Below are 24,870 nucleotides of genomic sequence, written 5' to 3'. Positions count from 1 at the left end.
GGAAGCACCTGGATCCCCAGGGTCCCCGCCCTTAGACTCGCTCTCCTAGATGCGCGTTTGCGGGAGGCTCTGGGCCTTGCGGCCTCGCGCTCTTTCGGAGTCCGACGATCGGAGCATCGCAGAGCCGCAAGCCCCTCCCCCAGGAGCCCCCAGACCCAGCGCGCCATGGTCTCCCCGCAGGTCGGTGGACCTCAGCCCCACGCGGCTGCACAGCCTCGCCCTGCACTTTCGGCACCGGAGCTCCAGCTTGGAGTCCCAGGGCAAGCTCCTGGGCTCGGAGAACGACACGGGGAGCCCCGACTTCTACACGCCACGGACTCGCAGCAGCAACGGCTCGGACCCCATGGACGACTGCTCGTCGTGCACCAGCCACTCGAGCTCGGAGCACTACTACCCGGCGCAGATGAATGCCAACTACTCCACGCTGGCCGAGGACTCGCCGTCCAAGGCGCGTGCGCGGCAGCGGCAGCGGCAACGGGCGGCGGGCGCGCTGGGCGCGGCGAACTCGGGCAGCATGCCCAACCTGGCGGCGCGCGGCGGCGGCCACGGCCACGGCGTCTACCTGCACAGCCAGAGCCAGCCCAGCTCGCAGTACCGCATCAAGGAGTACCCGCTGTACGTGGAGGGCGGCGCCACGCCCGTGGTGGTGCGCAGCCTGGAGAGCGACCAGGAGGGCCACTACAGCGTCAAGGCGCAGTTCAAGACCTCCAACTCGTACACGGCCGGCGGCCTGTTCCGGGAGAGCTGGCGCGGCGGCGACGAGGGCGACGCGGGCCGCCTGACGCCGTCGCGCTCGCAGATCCTGCGGACTCCGTCGCTGGGCCGCGACGGCGGCGCCCACGAGAAGGGTGCGGGCCGCGCCGCCGTCTCGGACGAGCTGCGCCAGTGGTACCAGCGCTCGAGCGCCTCGCACAAGGAGCACAGCCGCCTGTCGCACGCCAGCTCCGCCTCCTCGGACGGCGGCTCCCAGTACAGCGCCTCCTCCCAGAGCACCTTCGTGGCGCACAGCAGGGTCACCAGGATGCCCCAGATGTGCAAGGCCACGTCAGGTGAGGAGGGGCGGACGGCTCGGCGCGCACCTGGTCGGTATGGAGGTGAACTGGTGGGGATTGAAGGTTTTCTTAGAGCAGGCAGGAAGAAGAGATGGTTAATTCTAGAAACCTAGCTGTCAGGTGTGTGAGACCTTCCTTCCCCTGCTTCCTCACCCCTCCCACTCGAGCCTAGGTTTTGCCGCGTGAGGAAGACCTGGGAAGGGGCGGGGCAGCGCATCCTAAGCCCCACCCCAGCCCAGCGGACTGCGTGCACCGCCGTCTCCCATATCAGCTTCCTGAGTAGGGGTGCAGACCATCCCCGCAGCCACTTGTCCTTGTAAGGACGGAGATCCAAGCAGTGGGTGAAGTCCGTGTCTTTCAGGGTTTATCCAGTCAAAGGTGCGCCTTTACCCTGGTGAAGGGGGCGACAGTAGTAGGTGAGAGGCAGCAGTGGGTTAGAGACCTGAGCGGTACCCTTGCAGGGGAGAGGAACACTTGAAGCCCTGAGATTTGGCCAGTGTCTCCCCCAGGTGGCGCAGACCAGCTACAGAATGAAGTGGCGAGCTCTACCTGTGACTTCCCCTGGTGACTTTCCGGAAAACTCGAGACTGCTCCTCGAGATCTCGTTTCACTGATGTTATGTTCTGACCAAAGTAATGTTTGTAAAGTGCTTCTGATGCCCCGTTGTTACATCTTAAAGTTTTCATCATCAGAGGGTTACCGCATATCCTTGTACTCAGGGCGTCGAGCAGTACCGAATCAAGTGAAACATGGAAGAAACCCGTTCTCTCCCTTAAGTTAATCCCCTTCCCACTCCGTCTCCAGGAAAGAATAACGATGATAAAAAAAAAAAGTGTCCAGCAGTCTCCACGTCCCTGCGGAGTTTTCAGCTCCAGCAGACGCTAACTCATTTATATATCTTAGCACCCACAAAGGGGGGAGATTATGCGGCGATGAGACTTGATCGGAGCGCCTTTCTAGTTGGTAGATGGGATGCTTGCCCGATCATGAATCGCCTGATAAAAGCCAATTTAAAAGACACTGCATCACACTGACTGTAGGAAAGTAAGTGGGAGAGGATTCTGAGACATAATGAAAAATGATTTTTAAAGTATCAGGATAAAATGAGAGCAGCAAATGGAAGGAAGTCCAAGTCAGGATTTGACTTGCGACTGGAAAGAAGGTTAAGGGCGGGCAGAAATCCAGGGAAGGGAGAGTGATCTTATAGACAGAAAATGGGGCGGGGGGCGGGTTCCTCTTTGGGGGACTGAAGGAGATTCTTGGGGCCTGGGGAGAACAGGGCGAAAAGGAAGGACCGGCCGGCTGCCCGGGTGTGCCAGCTCACAGGGCTTCTGCAACTTCTCCCCAGATTCCCAGTGACTCGTTTATTATGTCATTGCCAAATGTCAAGTTGCAGAGACAGGAATAAATATGGTTCACGCAAGCGTGAGAGAACCGTGGACTTCAAGGTCCGAGAACCTTCTCCAGATTTCTCTGTCATCTGTAAAATCAGCCCAGTGAATTATGCCATCAACTTCCTAGGAGGATTTTGAGAATAATGAATGTATTATGTATATCATTTAAAGACCATGGTCCCCTGTAACCCTATTAGGAGAAGCTGAGGTTGGACAGGTCAGGAGTATTTATGTTCTGTTGAAACTGTAGCACTTGTCTACTAGATCTGCTTTACCTTAAGAGATTCGGTAAATCTTTTGGAACGTATTTTAGACTAAGCATCCTAATGAAAAAGATTGCATTCCCAAGGAAGCAGAGGGATGCATTTAAGTAGGATTTACTTCCTACTGAGTTTTCCCAACTAAACAAATCCTGCCCACGTCAGTAAGCTCCACGTGGTTGGGTTTGGATGAGCTTTGAAAAGCCCTGCCCCATTTGAGGGGTCCTGACATGGTAAATTACAAGCCTAAAACGGCAGAGACCACAAGCTCAGAGAACCTTTCTGGAGGTTCTCTGTTCGTAATAAAGAACGGTTTTAACATTGGGGCCATATCTGGAAACGCCCTGTGCAGGGAAACAGGTCCTCCCTGAGCTAGGCCAGCCCAGGCCCCCCTCCGAGGACAGTGGGGACTGTCGCCATCCCTGTGGCCACTTCCCAGTGGCAAAGCGGGGACCTAGGACCCCAAGTGAGCTTGACTCAGAATGGAGCTGCACAGCTGGGGGGAGAAAACGTCATTGGCCAAACGGGGGGGGGGGGGGGGGGGGTGGACGTTTTCCCACGGGACCCTGCCACGGGGCCACAGGCAGCATCTCTGGAAAGAAGCTCCTTTACTGCCTCGTGTCTGACCTGTGTCTCTTCTGCGCCACCTACACACAGCTGCCTTACCTCAAAGCCAGAGAAGCTCAACGCCGTCCAGTGAAGTTGGAGCGACGCCCCCCGGCAGCCCTCACCACATCCTAACCTGGCGGACCGGGTGAGTTCCCCCTTCAGACCTCCGACCCTCCCTTCTTGGTTAGCAGTGATCCTCCGCGTTCTTCGTCAGTTAGAGCATAGCAGGTGTAAGATCCTAGTGACAGAGGGTTTATCGGCAGGAGAGTGAGGTACTGGGAAACCGGGAACGAGGTACAGCGCTGGGAACTTCTTCCTCTCCGGAGAAGCCCCAGGCACTGCTGTTACCTTCCACCCCCTCCTTTCCAGCGCCGTCCCTTTATTCGGGTGAATTCTCTCTACTCTCCTTCAAAGTTGGTGATGGTCCTGAAAATGTGGAGGGAGCCCAGTGTGCTTCTGTGGCCAGAATTCCAGACAGCACTGGACTTGGGTTGCGATCACCCCAGGCCAGCCAAGGAGAGATTCAGGAACCCACCCACACCCACCCCCGGCCTGAGCCCCAGCCTGCTGCTCTGCGCGCTTGGCAGTGTGTCCACTGTCTTGGTGTCAGGATGCTTCTTAAGGAAGAAAAAGCAGAAGGCTCAGATTCTGTCTCAGTCCCGGCCAAGCCCTTGTTCAGAACCATCGGGTACCTTGAGACTCTGAAGAGGTGGCCCACAGTAAATGAGGAAACAAAACTCGGCTCCTCTTTCAGCTTTAAATGTAGGCAGAGAACACCACATAGCACAGTAAACCTCATGGACACTTAGGATGTTTTCATGTACAGAAGAGTCCGGCAGATACACGCGACCTGCCTCCTGCTCCCCTCACCATCCCTGCCTCTTCCGTTGCTCCTAAGACGTGGACTCTTAAGTGGATGTTCCATTCTATCATTATCCATTGGCTAAAGGAATAAGAGGTCCCTTTATCCAGCTTTATTCAGCTTCTCGTTTGCTGGGGCATCCGTGGGGATGTCTGGGAAAATCTGACAGCTGTGAGTTACGCCAGAGGGAAACTACAGGACCCGAACCGGCCCCTCCTTTCAGGCTCTGTTCTCGGCAGACACGTTTTGTTGCTGCAGATTCATCTCTAGCGATTTTAAACCAGGCTTTAATTCAGCCTTGGTACTTGACAGAAGGGGAGCTCGCATTTATTGAGTGATTGCTGTGTACTCAAAGGCTGGAAGCTTCTGCTAACATATCTGAGCTCGTATAATCCTCACTGCAATCCTGCAAGGGAAGTGCCCAGATTTTTTTAGTTTTATAGATGAGGCTCAGAGAAAAATCAGTGTCTTCCCAATGTCGCACAGCTGGACGGTGCTGGAATTTCAGCCCTGCACTCCGTGGGCCCACCCCGAAGCCTCGTCTTTTGCCACCAAGCCAGTGGTTCTTAAAATGTGGTACCCCAGACTGGCAGCGTAAGCATCACCTGGGGTCCTGTTAGAAATGCACTTGTCGGGCCCATCCATGACCCACTGAATCAGAAACTCGGGGTGGCGCCCGGCGGTCTGTGTGTTAGCGCCCTCCAGGGGATGCTGGTGCACTTAGGTTTGACGACCCATCACCGACCCACTGCACGCTGCCCCTTACGCTCTTGAGTTAACAGACCCTGCGGTCCCAACTGCCGGTGTTCTGTGTCCACTCCCACTGCCTGGTCTGTTGGGCATCAGGTACCCCTGTCCTTATTACACACTCTTCTAACACTACCTTACGTACCATCCACACACCAGCTCTAGCTCGTGTGGTCAGGCAGCTGCTGCAGGGCTTAGGGCCCAAGAGTTTCAAGAAGACAGATTCATAAAAAGAATGACAGGTCTTCTGTGTCTATGGTACCTCCACTGGCTAACCCATGTCACCCCGGATAAGGACCTTCAGATTTCAGGCTGTCTTTCTGGCTCCTCCAAATTTTCTGGATCACACCCAGGCCCACCTGATCTCCATACATGACTGTTACTTGACGGACAGCAGGCTTTGGAACTTATGAGCACCCCTCACCTGCCTTTCCCCTGGAGTGGATCTGGGAACATGCCCATGTTTGATCACACACAGCTAGTGAGGATTCGAGACCAATTTGAAACAAAAAGGAATTCTGGTCCTTAAACTCTTTTATCAGATTGAGTTGAATTATCATTAACGAACAATACCTGTTCTCTGTGATGTGATAATAAGAAATGGGTCAAAAGTGCCAAAGCCTGGCTGCCTTCCTAACAAAACTAAAGCAGTCTGTGACGCCCGCGAGGGGGCTGAAAGCTACGCACGGCCTGTGTTATGTGTCACTAGCGCTTGGGTGCATAGTCAGCTGGGCCTTCCAGTGCATTAATAAGCTACTCATCGTGTCTGTGTCAGCTCCTCTCTTTAACCTGACCTCTCTTCTCTTCCTTCTGCTTTCCTTTGTTCAGAGAAGCAACAGAAAACTCGCCCATTATGGATGGGTCTGAGTCTCCAACTCACCAAAGTACTGATGAATAGAGGTATCGTAAGGGCATGTTTCGTTCTTACAGCCTTCCCCCTTCACTGTTCATGAGTCTGTGATCTCAGATGTGCTGCATCTGTGTTGCCTTTGGCCGTATGTATCATAATTTCCAGAAGGAAACATCTGAGTGGTGTGGAAGCCGTTATTTTCATGTCTTATTTCTAGATACATGTGGAAGTCGATGTTTAGATGTATGTTTTTACATCAGGTGTGTGTGTGTTAGATATCCCCACTGCTACTTCCCAGAAAAGACCACAGAGTATGTTTTAGACTTTCCCAGGCTCTTCGTACATGCAGATACTGGTAGAAGCTTTTACGGGTACTTTTAGTACTCAACGTTGGTTGAAAAGAACAGCAGCATGCAGTTTGTATCTCAAGGCGCCAAGGGCAGGCTGAGCTCATCCAGAACCACCTGGTCACCCACGATGTCATCCCAGTGTTCTTGAGTGACGGCTGTGCACTCTACCAAGTGCCGTAGGGCCCTGCTTTCCAAACTGTGATCCACCGACGAGCGGCATCCTCCTCATCACCCAGGAGCCTGTTAGGAGGTAGACTCCTGGACATACTGAATTCGAATCTGCATTTTAACAGGGTCCCTGGGTGAATCAAATGCACGCTGGAATTTGCAAAGCCCTGCTACAGCGGGCATAGAAACACGAACACCTGGTCTGGTTCCTGTCCTCAGGGGGAGACAAGGTATTGAAATTAAGAATTTAAGAAATTAAGCATTTCAAGGGTTAACTAAAAAAGATACCATTCAGAAGTGGCTAAAAAAAAAAAGTGGTAAGTTTATTCAATCAAAAAATGATTCTTGCAGCACTTATGTATTAAATACCCTGAGACTTTAAACAAAATGCTAAAAGGTTTCCAAGGGGAGAGGGATCCCTTCCAAGGCCCGGGGTGCGAGGAGGGGGTCTCGAAGGGTGGAGGCCAGTTCAAGGGCGAAAGCAGCACAGATGCAGAAACAAGCAGGGGTGTCTGGGGAACAGCAGAGTGTCATTTTGCTGTAGAGAAAGAGCGAGACTTCAGCCTGAAAAGTAGGGTAGGACAAGATCCTGACCCAAAGGGGGGAGACGTGGAACAATTTTTACTGCAAGTGCCCTGAGCTGGCAGATGGGGGATTCGGAAAACAGGGGCTGAGCCTTTGAGAGGAAGATGGTGTTAAAAGAATTCGACTGAGTATATTTGAAAGAGCTTACTGGCTTTATTTCAGTGATTCATGAATCAGGCAGATAGAAAGGAGCTGTACAAAACGAAAGACATGCAGGCAGAAAGAAGCGGGAACGAGGAAGTTACACCAGCTGAAAAAGCGGGTTGGTTGTAGCCCAGTCGCTCTCCGTTAGGGGACGGCAGGGGTCTGTCGGGCAGATGTGCCGATCCGGCGAGTCCCGATTTGACTGGTTAAAGACTCCTTTCTGGGGGAGCTGAAACTATAAAGTTAAGTCTCGGTTTGGTGATATGGAACCTAGCCTAAGCGACTTCATTTTGGGTCTGCTGTCTTGTTTTTAACAATTACCCCCTTTTCATCAGACTCTGAGCCTAATTAAGAGAAGTGATCAAAGTTTAAGGCATTAGCGCTACTCCCAGCTGTGGCTGTGGAGTTCTTACCGGGTTTTTTTTGCTGCATCTCTGTGTGGTCTTCACAGGTCACGGCACTGGGTTCATGGTCTTTTAGTCGGTCATTCTCTTCGTTCCTTTTCGTATGTTCTGTTCTGAGGGAGATCATTTGCTTGGTAGCTAGCGGCTGCAAAGTTGCATTTAAAGCTTTTGCGAGGATACAGCACACTACGGCGACTGCTGTAGTATTATAGGCAGAATAATCCCCAAAGAAAGATCCCGTGGGCTGGTTTGTTGGCCTGAGAAAGTGACTGGTTTGTTCAGTAGTCTCACGTGGCTGAGTCTCACCTTCCCCAGCAGTGTTGATCCAGGTGCAGCAGGCAGTGCTGGTCACAGCACAGGCATCTCCTTGTTCAGCTGAAGGATAATCAACCAGAGGCTTCTCTTATTTTCAAGAACAACTCTGGCCAGAGAGTCTAGGGATTTTCATTGGGCAGCTGTTGCTTTACCAGCAGATTCTGTAATCTTCAAGAGGTAAGGAGAGATTCCTGGTCGTGGCCTCATTTGTATCAGCTCCTGGCCGGCGGAGTAGGGCTGCACCAAAGGAAGCAGATTTTGAACCACTGAATGCTTCCCGGTAATTCCCGTTTCCATCTGTGGCTCAGGCCCCAAAAGGTGACAGCCGTGGAGGCCAGTACACCTGAAGGGTCTGTAGACAGCACAGGTGTTTTATTCTCTTTCCCTTGCCTCGCGTCCCTTTCTTTGTACAGAGCCTGGATGCAGGGTTCCCCGGGGTGTTAACCAGAGACAAGGAAGTAGATCCCCAGGGTTAGGGAGTGGGACACAACAGAAAGGTGGGCTGGCTGTTTGGTCCAGAGAAACGGAGGCATTGGAAATCAGGGAGCAGTCTGTGATGGACAGAACAGTGTAATCACTGGCATCATGATAATTCAGATTTAGCCCGCTTTGCAATGGCCTTAGATATGTGAACAGTGGCATTATCTTTCCAGGCCAGAGCAAAGCAAAAAAGATGGACAGCAAGAATCATAAAAACCTTCACAGCGTGAGAATTAGGAAAAGGACGGTCAGAGAGGGAAGGCAGAATGGAAAGGCAGACACGCTCTTGGTCTGACATGTTGGGAGGAAGCAGTCTGTTTGTCTGTCTCGATGGTGGCTGGTCGGTTTGATTGGTTTGAGGGCTGCAGCTTTTTTGCACGGGACCGGAAGTCAGGTGGAGCCTTCATCAGGTGTGAAATACGTACCCAAGGTTTGGCCCCTTGTGATGTGGCAGCCATGTGGTGGTCAAGAGTTCTTGGTAGGTTCCTTGCCATGAATCTCACTTTTGCAAAAGCGTCAGAGTAAAACAATAACTGTCTGTCAATGACAAAAGAACTTAAAAATGCCCAGTGCTAAAGATCTGATGAGAGTTCATTATAATGGAATTGACAAGGAAATTTGGTTATTTCTGTGATTGACAGACAATATTTTAAGATAACCAGAATTATGACTGATAACCTTATACCAAGACATATCAGATTTCTAGGAATTTCACGCAATTTCTAGAACACTTAATTATATTAATAATTAAGTGTTATTAAAATACAAATAACCCAAGAAGATTTATCATCACTTAGTTGGCAACGCTTCCCATGTAACTGAACAATAAACCTAAGCAGTGTAACATCTTCAGAAGGTAAGAGACAAATCCTCTGAAATCTGATTTAGAACATGGGGGCACAAATGTACTACGGTGTACAAGGCATTTGTGTCAGACAGGGCAAGGAGAGTTATGATCGGAGAAAGGTAAAAATAAGGCACTGAGAGACCGGGCTGCAAAAGTCTAACACTGTAGCTGACATCGAAGGGACTCAGCTGGTGCTTAAGGTGGTACCAAGGGTGATAGAAGGAAAATCAGGTCACAGGAAGGACCGGGGAGTCTCCAACCTTACAGACAGATCGGAGTTTTAAATGACAAATACAGCGTCTGAAAGGTTACCTCGCTTGGCAATTGCCTGGAAGACACGGGCAACCCGGAGAGAAAACAGATAAGTGGAGGAGTCTGGTTAACTTCCCCTATCATGATTTCCACAGTAAAGAGAACAGTGGCGGCAATCAAGTTAAGTTACACAGGCCTGGCCCGTTGTCTTGGGATAGCTGTCTATCTACGTCCGAGGTTGTCTGCTTCTGGTGCCGGGAGATCTTAAGTGTGAGATCACCTGTGGCTTTGCTGGTTCATTCTGGTCCTGTTACTCCTTTCAGGTGGGCCGGATGCCTTCAAATTTAGCTGTGCAGGAACTGGCGAGCAGTACCAGAAAAGATCCTTTCCAAGGAGGGAAGCAGGAGTCCTTTAGTTGGGGTCTTTTCCAGTGGCTGTATTCTCCAGGAAGTAGGTCATGAGGGGTGTCAGTGTCAGGCTGTAATACGCTTTTTAACCTGTAGGAGGAATAGAGAATAGATGACTAGCCATTTTTTTAATAGGTCCTGTTGGGCAATTTGAGGGTCACAGTATGGAGACTGAAGCAGATGCATGGGTCTGCCAGGTACTGTTTCCTCGGGAGTGAGCTTAGGTTTTTCAAAAGGCAAGGACCTTAGATGCAAAAGGACCAGTGACAGCACCTTGGTCAAAGTCTCAGGAAATTTTCCTAATTGGGTTTTAATGATGTCATTAGTCTTTTCTCCAAGTCCTGAATGCAGCCTGTATAGCCTAAGAAGGACTCTCCAGGGTTCTCGGATTACCTGGCCAGTAAAATGAGTTCCTCAGTCACTATGCAGAAATGATGGGGGTGCCCCACATAGGGATGACGTTTTGAAGTAATTTCTTTGCTACAAAAGAGGCAGTTGCTTATCAACAGGAAAAAACGTCTACCCAGTGAGAAATTTGTTCCTGTGTTCTTAACAATTCTGTTTAGATTAGTCATGAAAATTTCTCGAGGCATTAAACAGCTAGCCAACATCTTAAGTTCTCTTCCTTGGTGACAAATTTTGTAACAGAGATTAACGTGAACTTATTTGACTAATAAACCCAGGTAGAATACAAGTTGTACATATGCACTATATTTAACATACCTACTTTAATTAAACCAACAAACTTAAGTTAGCTTTTGTTTACTAAAGATTTTTCCTAGATCATGCGAACTTGAAAAACATTTGGGTTAAGTTTCTGTATTTCAGAGTTTTAGAATACTTAATTTGATAATCGCTTATTTTGCTTTAAGCCAATTAAATATGCTCTTTTGCAAATTAATTTTGGCAATACCAGAGGTAGAAAAACATTACAAACATACAATGTACATAGATAAACATACAGACAGATGCAGAGATCGTAAAGCTTTTGTTTTAAAATTTTACCTATGAGACAGGTACAATAATGCAAAACTTACTAGTTTATAGAAGAACACTTTTATCCAAATCCTGTTTCTGGAAGTTGGAGTAAGGTAGGGTTACCTGCTCAGATGGCTAACGCTTTTCATTACTATTTGTGGAGAAGACACTTAAGGTTTTTCATTCACCTAAGCTCCAAATAGCCTTCCCCATCTTTTTTTCCTTCTGGTGAGAATTACCTGCCTGAAGTAATTACCTGCCTGAAGTTTGTGTTTCTAAGAGCTGGCCTAGGTAAGAATTCTCGGAGGAGACCAGGTGGAACATTCACAACTCAAAGGCACAGGAGAAAAAATGGAACTTCGTCCAGGAAGGACTTTTCTTTCTTAAATCCAGGTATTTTACAATGTCTGCAAGCCTGTTGAGATGAAGAAGGGATGTCTGGGGATTGACAGAAAGGACAGGTGAGCTTTGAACTGCCTCTAGAGCTGCATCTCTGTGCCTGTAAAGACTAGGTCTGTAAGACAAGGACAGTCGGGGAATTGGGTTGCAACGTGAATGACATCGTAGCCCATCCAACTACATTATCTTCTATTTGCTTCTTTAGATCAGAGAGAAGATCTTCAACTAAGATGGAATTCAAGAGATTCCTACCCTCTAGATTTAGAGCTTTGTCTTTGGAATGTTTTTCTTTCCCTCTGGGTACATAGCTTCATTTTGACTTAGGGGACAAAGCCTTTAAAAAGTTCCTAACGGGCTCTGTATATCAGCGTCCAGCAGTTTGGCCAACTTCTGACCATAGAGCTACTTAAACAATCCTTTTAAATATCTTGTCAGGGGGACAAACAGTAAATATTCCTGGCCCTGTTGAAAGACCCCATGAATGCAAGAGGCATTCCCAATGAGGGTGCAAAGGACACCACTCTCCCAAGCTCCAGAGCCACTCCCAAAGAAGGAAAGACTTAGTTCCCCTGAGGGCTGGCACTAATCCACCAATGTAAGGTGCAACTTACATTTCTGTTATATCTGCCCAACCTGACGGTCGCCAAGCCAAGTTCTCAGGACACAAAACGAGACAAACAAGAAGGCAACAGCTGTCCCTGGGAGAGAAAAGATCAACCAATGGGTCTGGATTTGGAAAGGAAGGGACATGAACGATTTACCTTTCTCTCTCAACTGGGCACTGCAAACAGAGATTCAGGAGAGCTGACTCTGGTCAGAATTCTCACCCCTTCCAGCTTCTGCCAGATCTACCAGGATCCCATCTGCAGGCTCTGGAACAACTGGGGTTTAGAGAGTATAGCTCCACTAATCTACCAGAATTTGGCAAGGTTTTCCATTAATTTTAGTTTCCCCTTGGCTGTTGAAGGGAATAACTGGTAGCAGTTACAGGAGAATCCATGGAGTCCCATCAACCCTGGGAGAGCCCAAATGGGGGTCCTTCTTTGAGGGCAGATATGGAGTGTTCGTAAGGCCACCAACTTGATGACCTTGTTTACAGTCACGCAGTCTCTTCAAAGTGGGGAGACAGTGCAGACGGAGGAGAGTATAATGAGGCAAGGTGGAGAGAGGGGAGAGTAGGAGTTAACATCAGTCTTACAGTCTTATTTTGGGCATCTCTTGTATCTTTGTTTCATGATCCTTTTGCAATGAATCTTTCAGTGAAGCCTTCTGGAGGCTTCCTCACGCCAATTGAACTAGGTGTCCCGTGCCACCTGCTTGATTGGGGAGCCCTGGCTTCCAGGTGCACTTCTGAAGTGAACGGTCTTGGCTAACTGGAACATTCCTCATGGTGACCATTGCCATTTTAGTTTGTCTTCAGTAAGATTGGTCCTTGTGTGTGCAGACAGACCAAAAAAATTTTTAACACAGAAGTGCTGTGGGTGGTTCCTAAGGCCGGGGTGGGGGGCGCCCTTAAAGCATTTAGATGAGTGGGATCCCATTTGCGGAGTTTTTCCTAGAATGAAGAAAACATTCTCTATAGCCTAAGGCGTGAGCTTAGGGCTGGGACTTGGGTTTTGTTTGACAGTTCACCTTTCACAGGATACTTCTTTGTCCTGGTGGACAGCTTTGCCCGTGACCAGGGGTCTCATTACATGGACTTTTCCTGCAGGTGGCCTGTGACCTGTTGTGACCCTTGCTTGGCTGTGACCACCCTATCCTTACCCGGGAGCCTTGGGCTTTGGAGACAGTTGTCTCTCGTTAGGGGCTTGACCCATGCCCTCCAATTTTTGTTTTAGTTTTGCTCTCAGGAAAACTACACGTTTGAATGTGAACCAAGTGCATTCTAATTCAGAAACCAAAAGGGTACTCACCAGAAGGACAATGTGTCCTTGCCCAAGTCCTGAATCAAGTCGGACAGACCAACCACAAGGAGGGAGCCTGAAATCAGAAGTCGCCTTCGGATCCCATGGCTGCCACCCCTGTCCAAAAAACAAGTTCAAGTTTAAAGATCTTGTTGGCTTCATTCATCAAGTTGCAACCCAGTTCCTTATGGAATTAGAAACTGTCCTTGTCTTACAAACCTAGTCCTTACAAGAACAGAAATGCAGCTCTAGAAGCAATTCAAAGCCTACCTATCCTTTTTCTTATCAATCCCCAAACATCCCTTCTTCACCTCAAAAGGCTTGCAGACATTGTAAAAGACTGGATTTAGGAAAGTAAAGTCCTTCTTGGAGGAACTCCCATTCTTTTCCTGTGCTTTTGAGTTGTGAATATTCCACCTGGTCTCCTCCAGGAACTCTTACCTAGGCCAGCTCTTAGAAACGCAAACTTCGGGGAGATAATTCTTACCAGAAGGAAAAAAGAAAAAGCAAGGCTCTTTGGAGCTTAGGTGAATGAAAAACCTTAAGTGTCTTCTCCACACTGAGCACGTAACCTTCATTGAGTCCAGCTTCCAGAAACAGGATTTGGATTCTACTGTTCTTTTACAAACTAGCGGGTTTTGCATGGTCGCACCGGCCTCGTGGCTGCGGGCAGCACGGAGCTTGCGTGCTCTCTCCATCTCTGCCTCTACTTCCTGTTCCTGGCGGTCACATCCTCGGGAGGAAGTGGACAGCCCTGTAGTGTGAAAGCTGCTTGGCCTTGCTCGGGCATTTGCCCATCTCTGACCAGTGACGGGTTAGAGGACTCTAACTGGCCCCGCCCTGGGCCACTTGGCCACCCTCAGTGAGGGTAGGGCAGACACCCTGGTGGAAACCACCACCAGGACGACGCAGAGTTAGGGAGGGACTGTCCCCCAATGAACAGCGTATGTCCACCGTGGGATCCAACCACCTTTTGCCACGAAAAGACTCTCAGTCCCTCAGGCACGATTGCACAGGTCAGTTTTATCAGGGTGGAGAGAGAGTTTGCAGGGTGGGTAGGACGGAATCAGCTACTTACCACCGGAAGACAGTGACAGACGGGCAGGGCCAGTTCCGGAATTAGGGCCTCGATGTTACTTTGCTTCTGAAGCCACCTTTAAGTGTATTAACCCCAGTATATATTTCAGGGGTTCCAGGCACGGGACTCTCTTTAAAGGCCATGGTATGCTCACAGAGGCCTTGGGTTTTCCAGCGTTGATGGGTTTTTTAAAAGCCAGATGAGAAACCTTCACGAAATCCAGAATGCCTTCATCCACTTGTTCCTAGAGAAATCAGCGAATCAAACAGAAAAATGGCGATGATGGCTTATTCTCAGTCATAAACTGGTTCACGAGGTTGTCCTGAAGACGCTCTTGAAACCTGCTTTCCTTTGAGTCTCTTCCTGCCACCCGTCCCCAGCCATAACCGTAGCACAGGGCATGGGGAGATCAGCGGCAGGGGAGGAAATCATCTTCTGACATTTATGGAAAGTCCTGATGCTGTTTCCAAATAAGTATTTCTACCCCTAAAACGGCGTGTGCTCTGGGGAGGTCAAACTTGAAAACCCAGCTTGAACAAACCCACACCTACTAACTCAGAGGCACAGACCCGTGTCCCTCCCAGGAATGCTATTCCAAAAACCGAAGGCTGTGGTTAAAGGCCTACAGGTTTCAGCCCTTTAGGAATCAGCACAAATGAACACTCAGAAGTTACTAGGAGTAGAAGCTCAAAACAAAGGAAGAGCACAGGTGGTAATCCAGGCCCCTCTGCAGCTGTTCCTGCACAGGGCCCCGAGGTCAGCCATGCCCATGTCAGGGGCTGCGTGCGGCCCGCAGGGCAGGGAGAGGAAGGTAGGACCCCATCTCCTCAGGCCGCATGGCTGATTAACCAGCGTCTGGGCACCTCCTGGGCAAATTCCAGCCCATTCCTAGATTCAGTGAGATAAAGTGTGATCTTTAGCCCTCAAAGAGCTAGTTCAGGATCAGTGGGGAGGGGCCGTTTTCCCTAATAATGATGCCTAGTAACGATCATGGGCATCAGCATATCCATGTGATTGCTTCTTGATATGCAAAGACCACAGCTGACCCTTGAACAACACAGATTGGAGCTGCACAGGTCCACTTATACTCAGGTTTTTCCCAACAAATACAGTCGGCTGGCCCTCCGATCCACTGATGAGGAACCCACCGATACGAAGGGCCAACTGTACTGCACCAGTCTGTATCAGGGACTTGCTCATCCTCGGACTTTGGTATCCAGGGGGGGGCTCTTGGACCCAATTCCCTGCAGATACCAAGGGACGACTGTGCCCAACCTGCGTCGTGACGCACAGCTGCAAGTCTGTTTTTTACAAAGTCTTTTCTATACACTTTTCTATATACTTTCAATACTTTTTTTGATAATCACACAACAATACATGTTATTTCAAATAAACAGCACTAAGACTCCATTCAAAATATCACCTCAGTTTCCCTACAGGGAAACCTGCCATTTCGCATGTGCTTCCAGGACAGAATAAAAATCTGGTGGACGCTGGTTACACCTGGGATCTCAGGGAGGACAAAGCAAGCAAGTGTTCTGAGAAAAAAAAAGAATCCTGAGGCCTCCAGCCGGAGGGGTTCTGGGCCTTGGCCGCATGGGAGAGTCATGTGGGGGGATCTGAAAGCTCCGGACACTCAAGCACAGCCCAGACCAATTAAACCTGCATCTCCACGGTGGGTGTTTTGGGGGTTCCCGGGTGAGTCCCACATGCAGCCGAGCCCGAGGACCACTGCATTAAGTGTTAGCTCCGTTTCCCTCCACACATGTACAAGGCTTAGGTCCCCTGGGTGTGAATGTTCTCCAGTCTGCGCGAGCCTGCTGTGCGCTCAGCACTGCCGCAGGCCTGGTTCCTTATGAACGGGGAAGACGAGTGATCATTATCGGCCCCTATGGACACGTACTTCTGAACGCAGACTGCCAAGTGACGTTCCCCCCTAACTGTCTCCTCTCGCCCTTGGACTCCCTGCAGGAGCTACAATGATAGCTGTTTCCTGGATCCCTCCCTCTATCCAGAACTAGCTGATGTCCAGTGGTACGGGCAAGAAAAAGCCAAGCCCGGGACCCTCGTGTGAGCCAGCTGGCCTCAATCTGGCCGCCTCGACGCCATTCTGAGATCACCTCACTGCCTCTCATTTGCCTTACCCAGACGCAGTGTCACCTGCACCAGCTTCGGCCCTCAGCACTTTTCTTCTCCTGTCTCCGCGTCCCCCTCACCCTCCAAAAACCTGACTGGGGAGACATTCTGGAAGGTTCCGGTCCCACTGTGTGTCCCCTGGCTCCCTTGCCCAGAGAGCCAGGCACCAATCCTCAATGGCACCTTGGTGGCTCCCCCCTGCCGTGACAGCCCCCTGGCCAGGAACCATCAGGGAAGCTGGCTGGCCTGGACTCCTGTGGACTAGTGGCATTGGTGGAAACCAGGAGAGGGGACTTAAGTACAGGGTGATCCAGAAAGACTGTGAAAGCTGGGGCCCACCTGGAGGCCCACCAAGCACTCGGTGAAGACCATGCCCCGTGGGAGTATTCAGCGGACAGCTGAAATACTTCCTGGGAGGAGTGACTGTTGCGGGAGCAGGAAGAACAGAAACAGAAGCTGGACACATCAGAGATGCATCCACGGATCACAGTCAGTTATGCTGCCAAAGATTTAAAAAAATTAAAAACTAAAAACACACAAAAAATTAAGAGGGGCCAAGAGGAAGACGTTCTTTCTGCAATGAAATCTCTTTTAAATCCTCAACTGCTACTGCATCCCACACGTGAAAGTCAACCATCTGTAACGTGTGCCCCTCACCCCTCTCCCTTAACATTCCACCTCCCTCTCCATCGAGAGCCTGAAAACTAACCCAATGTGATGGTCACGTCGGGGGACCCCTGGCTGGCATTGCTGACTTGGATCTCCATGAGTCTGGACCCCAAGGAGAACAGACCCACGGGGAGTAGCGGAGTGTCCGCTTAGCCCCAGCCTGCATGGGGGGTTCAGCCCAAGACACAAAGCTGCTTTCCTTTGGGGATTTGTAGGAAACGTAAGGTGATGGTTGCCAAAAGTGGTTCTCTCTCATTAAAACAACCAGTAAAAGTGTATCCTGTTTTTTTCTCACAAGGTGTTTCATTTGATCTTTTATGGGAAGCCAAGGGAAAAAGCACATTGCGATCCATTCAAGTGTTTAACTGTCGTAGCCCATTTTCTGTTTGTTAGCACTTGTGTGACAAAGAGTTCAGATCCAATGGCACCCGGTTACCAACGTGTCACTTCTTGCAGGAACCCAACTATGCCCTTAGGTAGGAAGACTGTACTCACATGTCTACTAGCTGGCAGGCAGAGCAGGGTTGAAAAAATGTATCAGCTCCCAGGGGGCCCATATGCCTACGACATCAGCTACCTTGATGTGTCCCGATGGTCTGCAGGGACCAAAAAAGGAAGAGAGAAGAAAGGTGTGTGGGAGCTGCACGTTTACATGTGTTTTGAGCTATGCTTAACACACAACTGGAAAGCCATCAATCTTCAAAGGCCTCAAAAATACTTTTATAATACTAACAAGTGCACACTCGTAGTTGGGTTATTTCAAATGGCACAAACACGGTCTCCACAGAGGTGGGATGCTGTGCTTATTGGCGCAAGTGGCGGGGCGGGGGGGAAATCTCTTTTCTCACTTGTAATGACTTCCTACTGGAAAGGCAGTGGACAGCCAGAGACAGGAGCTGGGGTGGGGTAGATTTGTGGGCAAGCAGAGTTGAAGTTAGCTTTAGCGTAACAAGAAAAAGCTTTGTTTTTTATGTATATGTAATCCAAGAATAAACAATAGACTCTACCAGACCCAGAGGGTAAGAATGGACACTTACCATTGGTTAAAATGAAATATCAGTAAATACCCACGGTGCTCCCCCTGCTGCAGCTTGAAGAGCACTGTGGGATTCCTCTGGGGGCTCACAGCAGGCTGGGGCCAGGCTGGACGGTTCAGGGCCGGGGTTCCCTGGCTCTGTGCACGGCTGGGTTGGTGATATCAGCTTGCGGAAGGGATTAATATTCACAGATCGCTTTAGGGGTAAACCCTGCAGGGTAAATAAAATTGGTTATGATGATATTAAACGATTCTGGGGATTGACACGGGGAGGGGTGTTGCTCTTATTTTGATGGTCAGAGCTACAAACAGCAGGTTTTTCTTTCCCCATTCGGAAACATTCTGTATTGGGCCAGATTCTTTCTCCCAAAAGAAGATGCATGAATAATCAAACTGAACTCTGTCCCAGAGGAAAAGTCAAAAGGGAAATAGATGAGGTGACAAGGTTACAGACTGCGGATGATACAACAGGGATAGTAGTTTGAAATCAAGTCGGAAGTCAGTCGGATAAATTTTTAGCCCAGTTGGGTTACGAAGACTGAGAGACGAAAATTCTTTCTAAACACTTTGGTGTGGGATTCGGGGGGCAGAAAGGAAAGGAGGCAGGATAGCGGGGCAGAATTACAGTTCAGGCAAACGGTATGATGGTCTGGTAGTAAAGACGGAGATTGAGTAAAACAGGTTTTACTGTTGAGCTGCGTTCAGTTCCTACAGGATGTACATAAAAATGCTGGTCCTTTGAGACTGACGTGGTTAATGATCAGTGTGGTGGGAAATGATATAGTTACTGTACACAAGCACTGGCAAGCTCCTTATATACCCCTATTTCTTTAAAGCAAATTAAGATGAAATATGAAACCCCTGGTCTGATATAAAGCCCCTATAGGAGTCTGGATACGTATAAGAAACTGCCTGTTTAGCCAGAAGGCTGGTGAAAACACCTACGTCAGACTTTGTTGTGAGACAGGTGGGTTTTTTTAATTTGATCATATGCAGGTGAGTGTTGAAACCGTTCAAATTCCAAGTTGTTTTCATTCGGTATTAGTTTAGTTCTACATATAGCAAACCCCATCCAGGTGCTATCAGATGACCAGTTACTGCTTAATTAACTAGGTGTAAAGTTTTACATATACATTAATGTCAATAGTTTATTACAAGTCGTGTAAAATGGACTCTAGTTTAATAATGGGGAAGAAAGGATTAGATTGCTCCTGAAACTGATTTGTAGAGCATGTAAAATGACTTTACTGGATTCTGTTCAACTGTAATCAATGACAAAGATGTATGTTGTAGACAAAGTTGCAGAATTAAAAAGAAATCTGCTTTTAATTTATTCTTTTTGTATTAAGAATTTGTATAGTACCTTTACATTTTGCAAAACAGTGTTGTCAACACTTATTAAAGCATTTTCAAAATGAAAAGATCTCAGTTGCCTCTTGGACATTCTGTTTGTTTCTAAGTGATAAACACGCATGCTCCAGGGATCTCTCATTCAGTTGCCTGTGCCCCATTGGGCTCCTTTTTTAAAGTCAGTCTATATAGACGATATTCTCAGTGGCTTACTCCATCATGTAGACAAGCTTGGTTTGTTTAGTAGAGGCTAATTCCCTCTTATTCTAGTTTCCTTTTTTAATTATACAAATATATTGTTACGTATTCCTCCTACTACAAAAAGGATTTGAGATGAGAGGTCAGCCCTTGTTAGGATGCTATTTTAGTATCTGTATCACTGCTCATGACAAATAGTTACCTGTGTGCAGTATGTGCTAGGCTGGGTACTGTTCCCACAGGACAGTGCCACGTGGAAGAAACACCGAGGGCATCTGGGCTCTGGAGGTCGTTGTCCTTAGTCTCTGTCCCCTGTGGTCCCTGGTTCTGTGTAGGACAAAAAGGGCCAACTGTGGAGACAGGCAGGAAGCTCAGGCTCTTTACTACCACTGCTGTTCGTACCACAGCTCAAACTCTTGTCACCCACCCTCTAAATCCTATCACCAAAGCAACAGCCCGCTGGGCCTGCAGGTACAAAAAGCCCACACTGATGGGCAAATCGGGGACTGGCTTACTTTAGCGGAGCTTTTGCTGCAACTACATCCCTGGCCCCCTAACCCACACTGCATCTCTTCACTAGCATGAAACTAGAAATCTGGCAGCCAAGAGCATCCCGGGATGGAAAGCCTTGCTGAAGCATTTGCCACCAGTGTGGGTTAACCCCTGCCAAAAATGGAAACAAGCCATTGAGAACCTGAAGCACATCTGGAAGCAGGCCCATCAGGACAGCATCTTATACTTCCTAAGCCTGTCCTTGGCAAAGCAGCGAGGGCCTCTGTACCGAGGTGATCAACACTGATTGCAAACAAATAGGATCTTCTGTTAAGCCTTTTCCATGTAAATATGTCACCGCTCAGGAAAGAAATCTATATCCTTTTAAGCTCTATCACGTGAAAGCAGCTGGCCCACAGGACGCTGGGACATTCCCGTTTCTTTCCCACTCCCTCCTACCTTTCACCACCCATACACACACACACACACACACACACACGCACGCACACACACGCACGCACACACACGAGCACTCCCCTTACGTTGTGTCAACAAGGCAATTCCAAACAGTCATTATTTTGGTTATTAGGGAACACAGTAAATACCTGATTGCCGTAGAAAGCACTAGAAACAGCCAGGCCTCTCCTTACTTACTCCCAGAATACCAGTTCAAAAAGGCTCAGACACAAAATTCTCTCTAAAAAGAGGAATATCAGAGAGCCCCTGATGTGGGCTAGCAAGCAGGCAGGGGCCCACTGTTGAAGCCAGTCATTCACTCCATATTGTGTGATGGGTCCAGGTCCTCAAAACCTTACATTCTCGTGGACTAAACAAACAGGCACACGACCACGACTGAAGGGGAAATGAGGTCACCAGCATTAAACAGATAGAAGGAAGAGAGTAAAATGAGCCCCATGGATAAGAGGTCAGCAAGTGTGTAAATGGGATCCCTCACTCATCCCTCATTCAAGGAGCTGCCTGGTCAGAGATGGCAGAGAAAAGGTGAAAGGACGTGCAGTGGTATAACCTCTCTGCCTTGCACAAAATCACACCCCCAGCACAGTCACTATCTGTTCAGGTAACAGCTGAAGGACCTGGGCTGCAATTCAGGAGTATAAACAGTGGGCAGGTTAGCCGATAGGGCCCGTGTGCGTGCAATTGCACCAAGATTTTTTTTTTAAATCAGAAAACCCCATTTTTCTGTCCATACATTTTTATCCCCACAGAAGAGTAGGTTCCTTTTGTTTTTCACTCATTCATCCATTTTCTATCAAACCCCCTCCAATCATCCTTCCATTCCTCCCACTCTACCAAAACCTCTCTTGTCAAGGTCAAGGATGCCTCCCCACAAGGCCAAATCCGATGGTTAATCCTCTGTTCGCGTGCTATGTGACTTACCAGTAGCAATGGGCACAGCTGGTCCCTGTCACGTCCTTCATGGAAACACTCTTGCCACTGGTATCCAGGACAGCGTGTCCTCCAGGTTTTCCTCCTTATCACAGTCAGGGCTCCTCCTGCCAATCTCCTTGAGGGTTTTCTTCATCTGCCCGAGGTCTGGGTGCCAGAGTGCCCCAGAGCTCAGTTCAAGGCCTCCTCTTTACCATCCACAGTCACTTCCTGTAGCTCTCATCTTGTCCATGGTTCTAAGTGTCTTATGCTGAGGACACCTGTGTTTCTCCCAGTACCCTGACCTCAGCTCTAAAACTGGTACAATCCTCCAGCCCACTCAACAGCTCCACATGGATGTCTAATGTGCTAACACATCCAGACTGAATCTCTGACGTTCCCTCCAAACCTGCTCCATTAATGACCTTCCTCAGCTGAGTTAGAGGCAACTCCAATCTTCCAGGGCTCAGGCCAAAACCCTCGGAATCAACCATGATGACTTTCCTTCTCATCTCATGGTCAACCACATGGATGTGAAATCCCTGCCCTTAGAAGATATATATCCTCCTGGGAGTAGAAGGAGGGGGGGAAAATGAAAGCAAATTAACATGGCACATTAGAAGACGTGTCATGAGGACAGTATTGGGTAAGCAAGGTCGGTCAGCGGAAGATCTAGCCCATGACAGGAGGAGCAACCCCTTCTCCTCCAAGTAAGGTAAGAACAGGTGGTGAGTGTGGGAAACAGACCTGAAGCTTTGCCTCCATACTCAACCCGGTGTGAGAAAAGACAGGTGAGGCCATCCTCCAGGTTAGACAGGAAAGGAGGGCAGGGTCGGGCTGGAGCAGAGTCACAGGTGAGAACAGCCCCGAGAGGAGAGGAGGTGGAGAACGCCCTCCAGGCATCACTTGGGGCCCAGGTGACACCCGATGCTTGGCATGTGAACTCCCTCCAGTGGCACCTGCTAGTGGGCGCGGGAGGGGACAGATGGAACGTGCCAGGCCCAGGCTGTGTAGTGCAGTGTGGCCGGAGGGCAACAGGGCAGGAGAGTAGACGGTCCTGGTGATTAAGTGAAGTGGTGACAATGGGATCTAGATGGACTACACAGCAAAGCAAAGCCAAGAAGGTGACGATGCAGTAGCAGAGAGCAGAAGACTGAGTGGACAGAAGGTCTTGAAGAGACTGAGGAAGAGCAGAGTGGGAATGAAGGAGACAGGACTGCATGACCGGACAGGAGGTGAGATACCCGTTTCTCCATCGTCTTAGTTCTCCACGCTTGGGGTGAATCCCAGGATCTAGGAGCAAAGGCCACACGTGCCAGTGGGAAGCCAATCTGAGCTGGGGGTGCTGGGAGAGGACCCGGCCTCATTCCCCCTCACGCAGGAACTGCAAATCCGGCTGCCTGTTCAATCAGGAGGCCAAGACCATGCCAGTTATTTTAACAGAAAGGGTTGAATATCAAGGGTTGTTAACAGGATACTGAAGAGGTGACAGAGATGATAACCAAGGGAAGCAGCCAGCACCCTCAGGGCTGGGGAACAGAGAAGGGGCTTTGAAAACCTAGAAGCGGAGCTGGGAGTCAAACCTCTGAGGCGTGGACACCGCGCAGCTGGTACCGGTGCCTCGGGACTTGGCAGGACCTCACGGAGCCGGGATACAAATGTCTGAAAGGGGCACCGGGCTGACGGCGCTGCAATTTTCGAGGCAAAGCTGGTTCTATGAAAGTGTGGCAATCCTGCAGGCCAGGACCACCTCCTCCAGGAATGAACTGTCACTGCTGGGCTGCGACCCGCAGCTGGGCCACCACCGTCAGGGACAGGAAGCAAACATCGAGGAACAGGCCCCTTCTTCCCTCCTCGGGGTTCCCATCTCCCTCGTGGCCCACCATCGGTAGAACCCAACAGAAAGCCAGTCACCAAAGGAGAAAGGTGGTTAGCAGGGTCTCATCCTGAAGCAGGGTGTGGCAGGTGCCACGGGAGAGGCAAGCACAGTTTTTTATAATTTTGCAAAAAACACATGTACCCTTTCAGCCCACGTTAGCATAATGTGAGTTACTGTTCTAGAAGGGACCGTGGTGATAACAGGTAGAAGCATATCAAGATACTTTCCCCCGGGACTTCCCGGGTGGCGCAGTGGTTAAGAATCCACCTGCCGATGCAGGGGACACGGGTTCCAGCCCTGGTCCGGGAAGATCCCACATGCCGCGGAGCAACTAAGCCCGTGCACCACAACTACTGAGCCTGCGCTCTAGAGCCCACGAGCCACAACTACTGAGCCCGTGTGCACAACTACTGAAGCCCATGTGCCTAGAACCCGTGCTCTGCAACGAAAAGACACCGCAATGAGAAGCCCGCACACCACAACGAGAAGCCGCCCCCGCTCGCCACAACTAGAGAAAGCCCACACGCAGCAACGAAGACCCAACGCAGCCAAAAACAAATTAATTAATTTTGAAAAAAAGATACTTTCCCCCCAAATGAAAGCACAATCGTGCATTTTCTCAAACACCTTTCTCATCCATAGAGGTATTCGGGAGTGTATTCCTCTCAAAGTCATTTCTAAGGCTAATGGAGATCTGGCAGCAACACGAGAGAACAAGAGCTAGATGCCTGTCCAACGGAGTGACAAGAATCTCCACCACAGGCCAGACCTCTATCTGCTCTGAAGCCTGGCTGTCTCTGAACTGCCTTTAACGTCCGTTTGGTTCATGGCTTTTCTGCAGTTGAAATGACCTGGTGCCGATATCCAGAGCTCATTCCCGTTAACACTGTTACACTTACGTGTATCATACATAGTAGGACGTGGACGTGGCAGAGTCAGGTCTTGCTCCCGTTGGGGCAGACGGGACCTCAGGGCACCGGGACACACTTGCTACACGCCTCAATGGTTCTGAAAGCTGAGACATCTGAGTAACATGTATATTGCTTAGGGACTGAATTCTGCAGAGTATATGGAAACACAACGGCAGGAGCTTACCCAATACTGTCCTCACAGAACGTGAGGCCCAGAGGAAGGCAGCTGTGATGGTTAATTTTATGGGTCAACTTGACTGCGAGTCGGGTGCCCAGATGTCTGGTTAAACATTACTCTGGGTGTATCTGTGAGGGTGTTTGTGGAGATGAACATCTGAATCGGTGGACTGAGTAAAAGATTGCTCTCCAGTGTGGACGGGCCTCATCCAATCTGTCGAGGGCCTGAACAGAACAAGAGGTGGGGTAAGGGAGAAGCTGCTCTCTCTGCCTGACCGTGGAGCTGGAACGCTGGTCCTCTCCCTCCCTCAAAGTGGGACTTCCCATAGGCTCTCCTGGATCTTCAGCCTTTGGTTTCAGACTGGAATTTACACCACTGGCTCTCCTGTTTGCAGACAGCAGATCATGGGACTTCTCAGCCTCCATAATCAAAGGAATCAATTCCATATATACAATTTCCTTGTAGGTCTGTTTCTCTGGAGAACCCTGACTAATACAGTGGTTCAAGGTTTGCACAATGATGCCCACGATGCCATTAAAGAACTGACTCC

At 49.5% G+C, this 24,870-nt stretch overlaps 1 protein-coding gene and 1 long non-coding RNA gene across 12 annotated transcripts in view; one reads left to right on the top strand and one right to left on the bottom strand.

Moving 5' to 3' along the window:
* Window positions 1-19,350, top strand: part of FRMD4A (FERM domain containing 4A) — a 299,962-nt gene extending 280,612 nt beyond the window's left edge. For 3 of the 4 annotated variants that reach the window (XM_027121910.1, XM_027121911.1, XM_027121912.1), the window contains 3 exons: window positions 181-1,049; window positions 3,364-3,460; window positions 16,057-19,350. In XM_027121910.1, coding sequence (XP_026977711.1) covers window positions 181-1,049; window positions 3,364-3,460; window positions 16,057-16,159 — 1,069 coding nt within the window. In that variant the 3' untranslated portion in view covers window positions 16,160-19,350. Of the gene's footprint in view, window positions 1-180; window positions 1,050-3,363; window positions 3,461-5,752; window positions 6,475-16,056 lie in introns of those variants that run through there. The other variant, XM_027121913.1, reaches the window with a different exon arrangement.
* LOC113628360 (uncharacterized) lies at window positions 6,595-23,563 on the bottom strand. Of its 8 annotated transcripts, none has more exons than XR_003436019.1 (9): window positions 21,365-23,563; window positions 19,677-19,801; window positions 17,928-18,137; window positions 17,386-17,486; window positions 14,086-14,329; window positions 13,017-13,124; window positions 11,715-11,984; window positions 9,600-9,816; window positions 6,595-7,977 (listed from the first exon to the last, which is right to left on the bottom strand). It is a non-coding gene; the product is annotated as an uncharacterized LOC113628360 (long non-coding RNA). The 8 variants fall into 8 exon arrangements; XR_003436021.1 differs by having other exon boundaries at window positions 11,865-11,984; XR_003436020.1 differs by having other exon boundaries at window positions 11,715-11,801.
* Window positions 23,564-24,870: the final 1,307 nt, after the last annotated feature.

Source organism: Aethalodelphis obliquidens, unplaced genomic scaffold, assembly GCF_003676395.1.
Source record: "Aethalodelphis obliquidens isolate GAN/ISIS:26980383/991018 unplaced genomic scaffold, ASM367639v1 scaffold23, whole genome shotgun sequence".
Classification (NCBI taxonomy): domain Eukaryota; kingdom Metazoa; phylum Chordata; class Mammalia; order Artiodactyla; family Delphinidae; genus Aethalodelphis; species Aethalodelphis obliquidens.
Note: the sequence above shows the minus strand (reverse complement) of the source record. Positions and strands in the feature narration are given on the sequence as shown.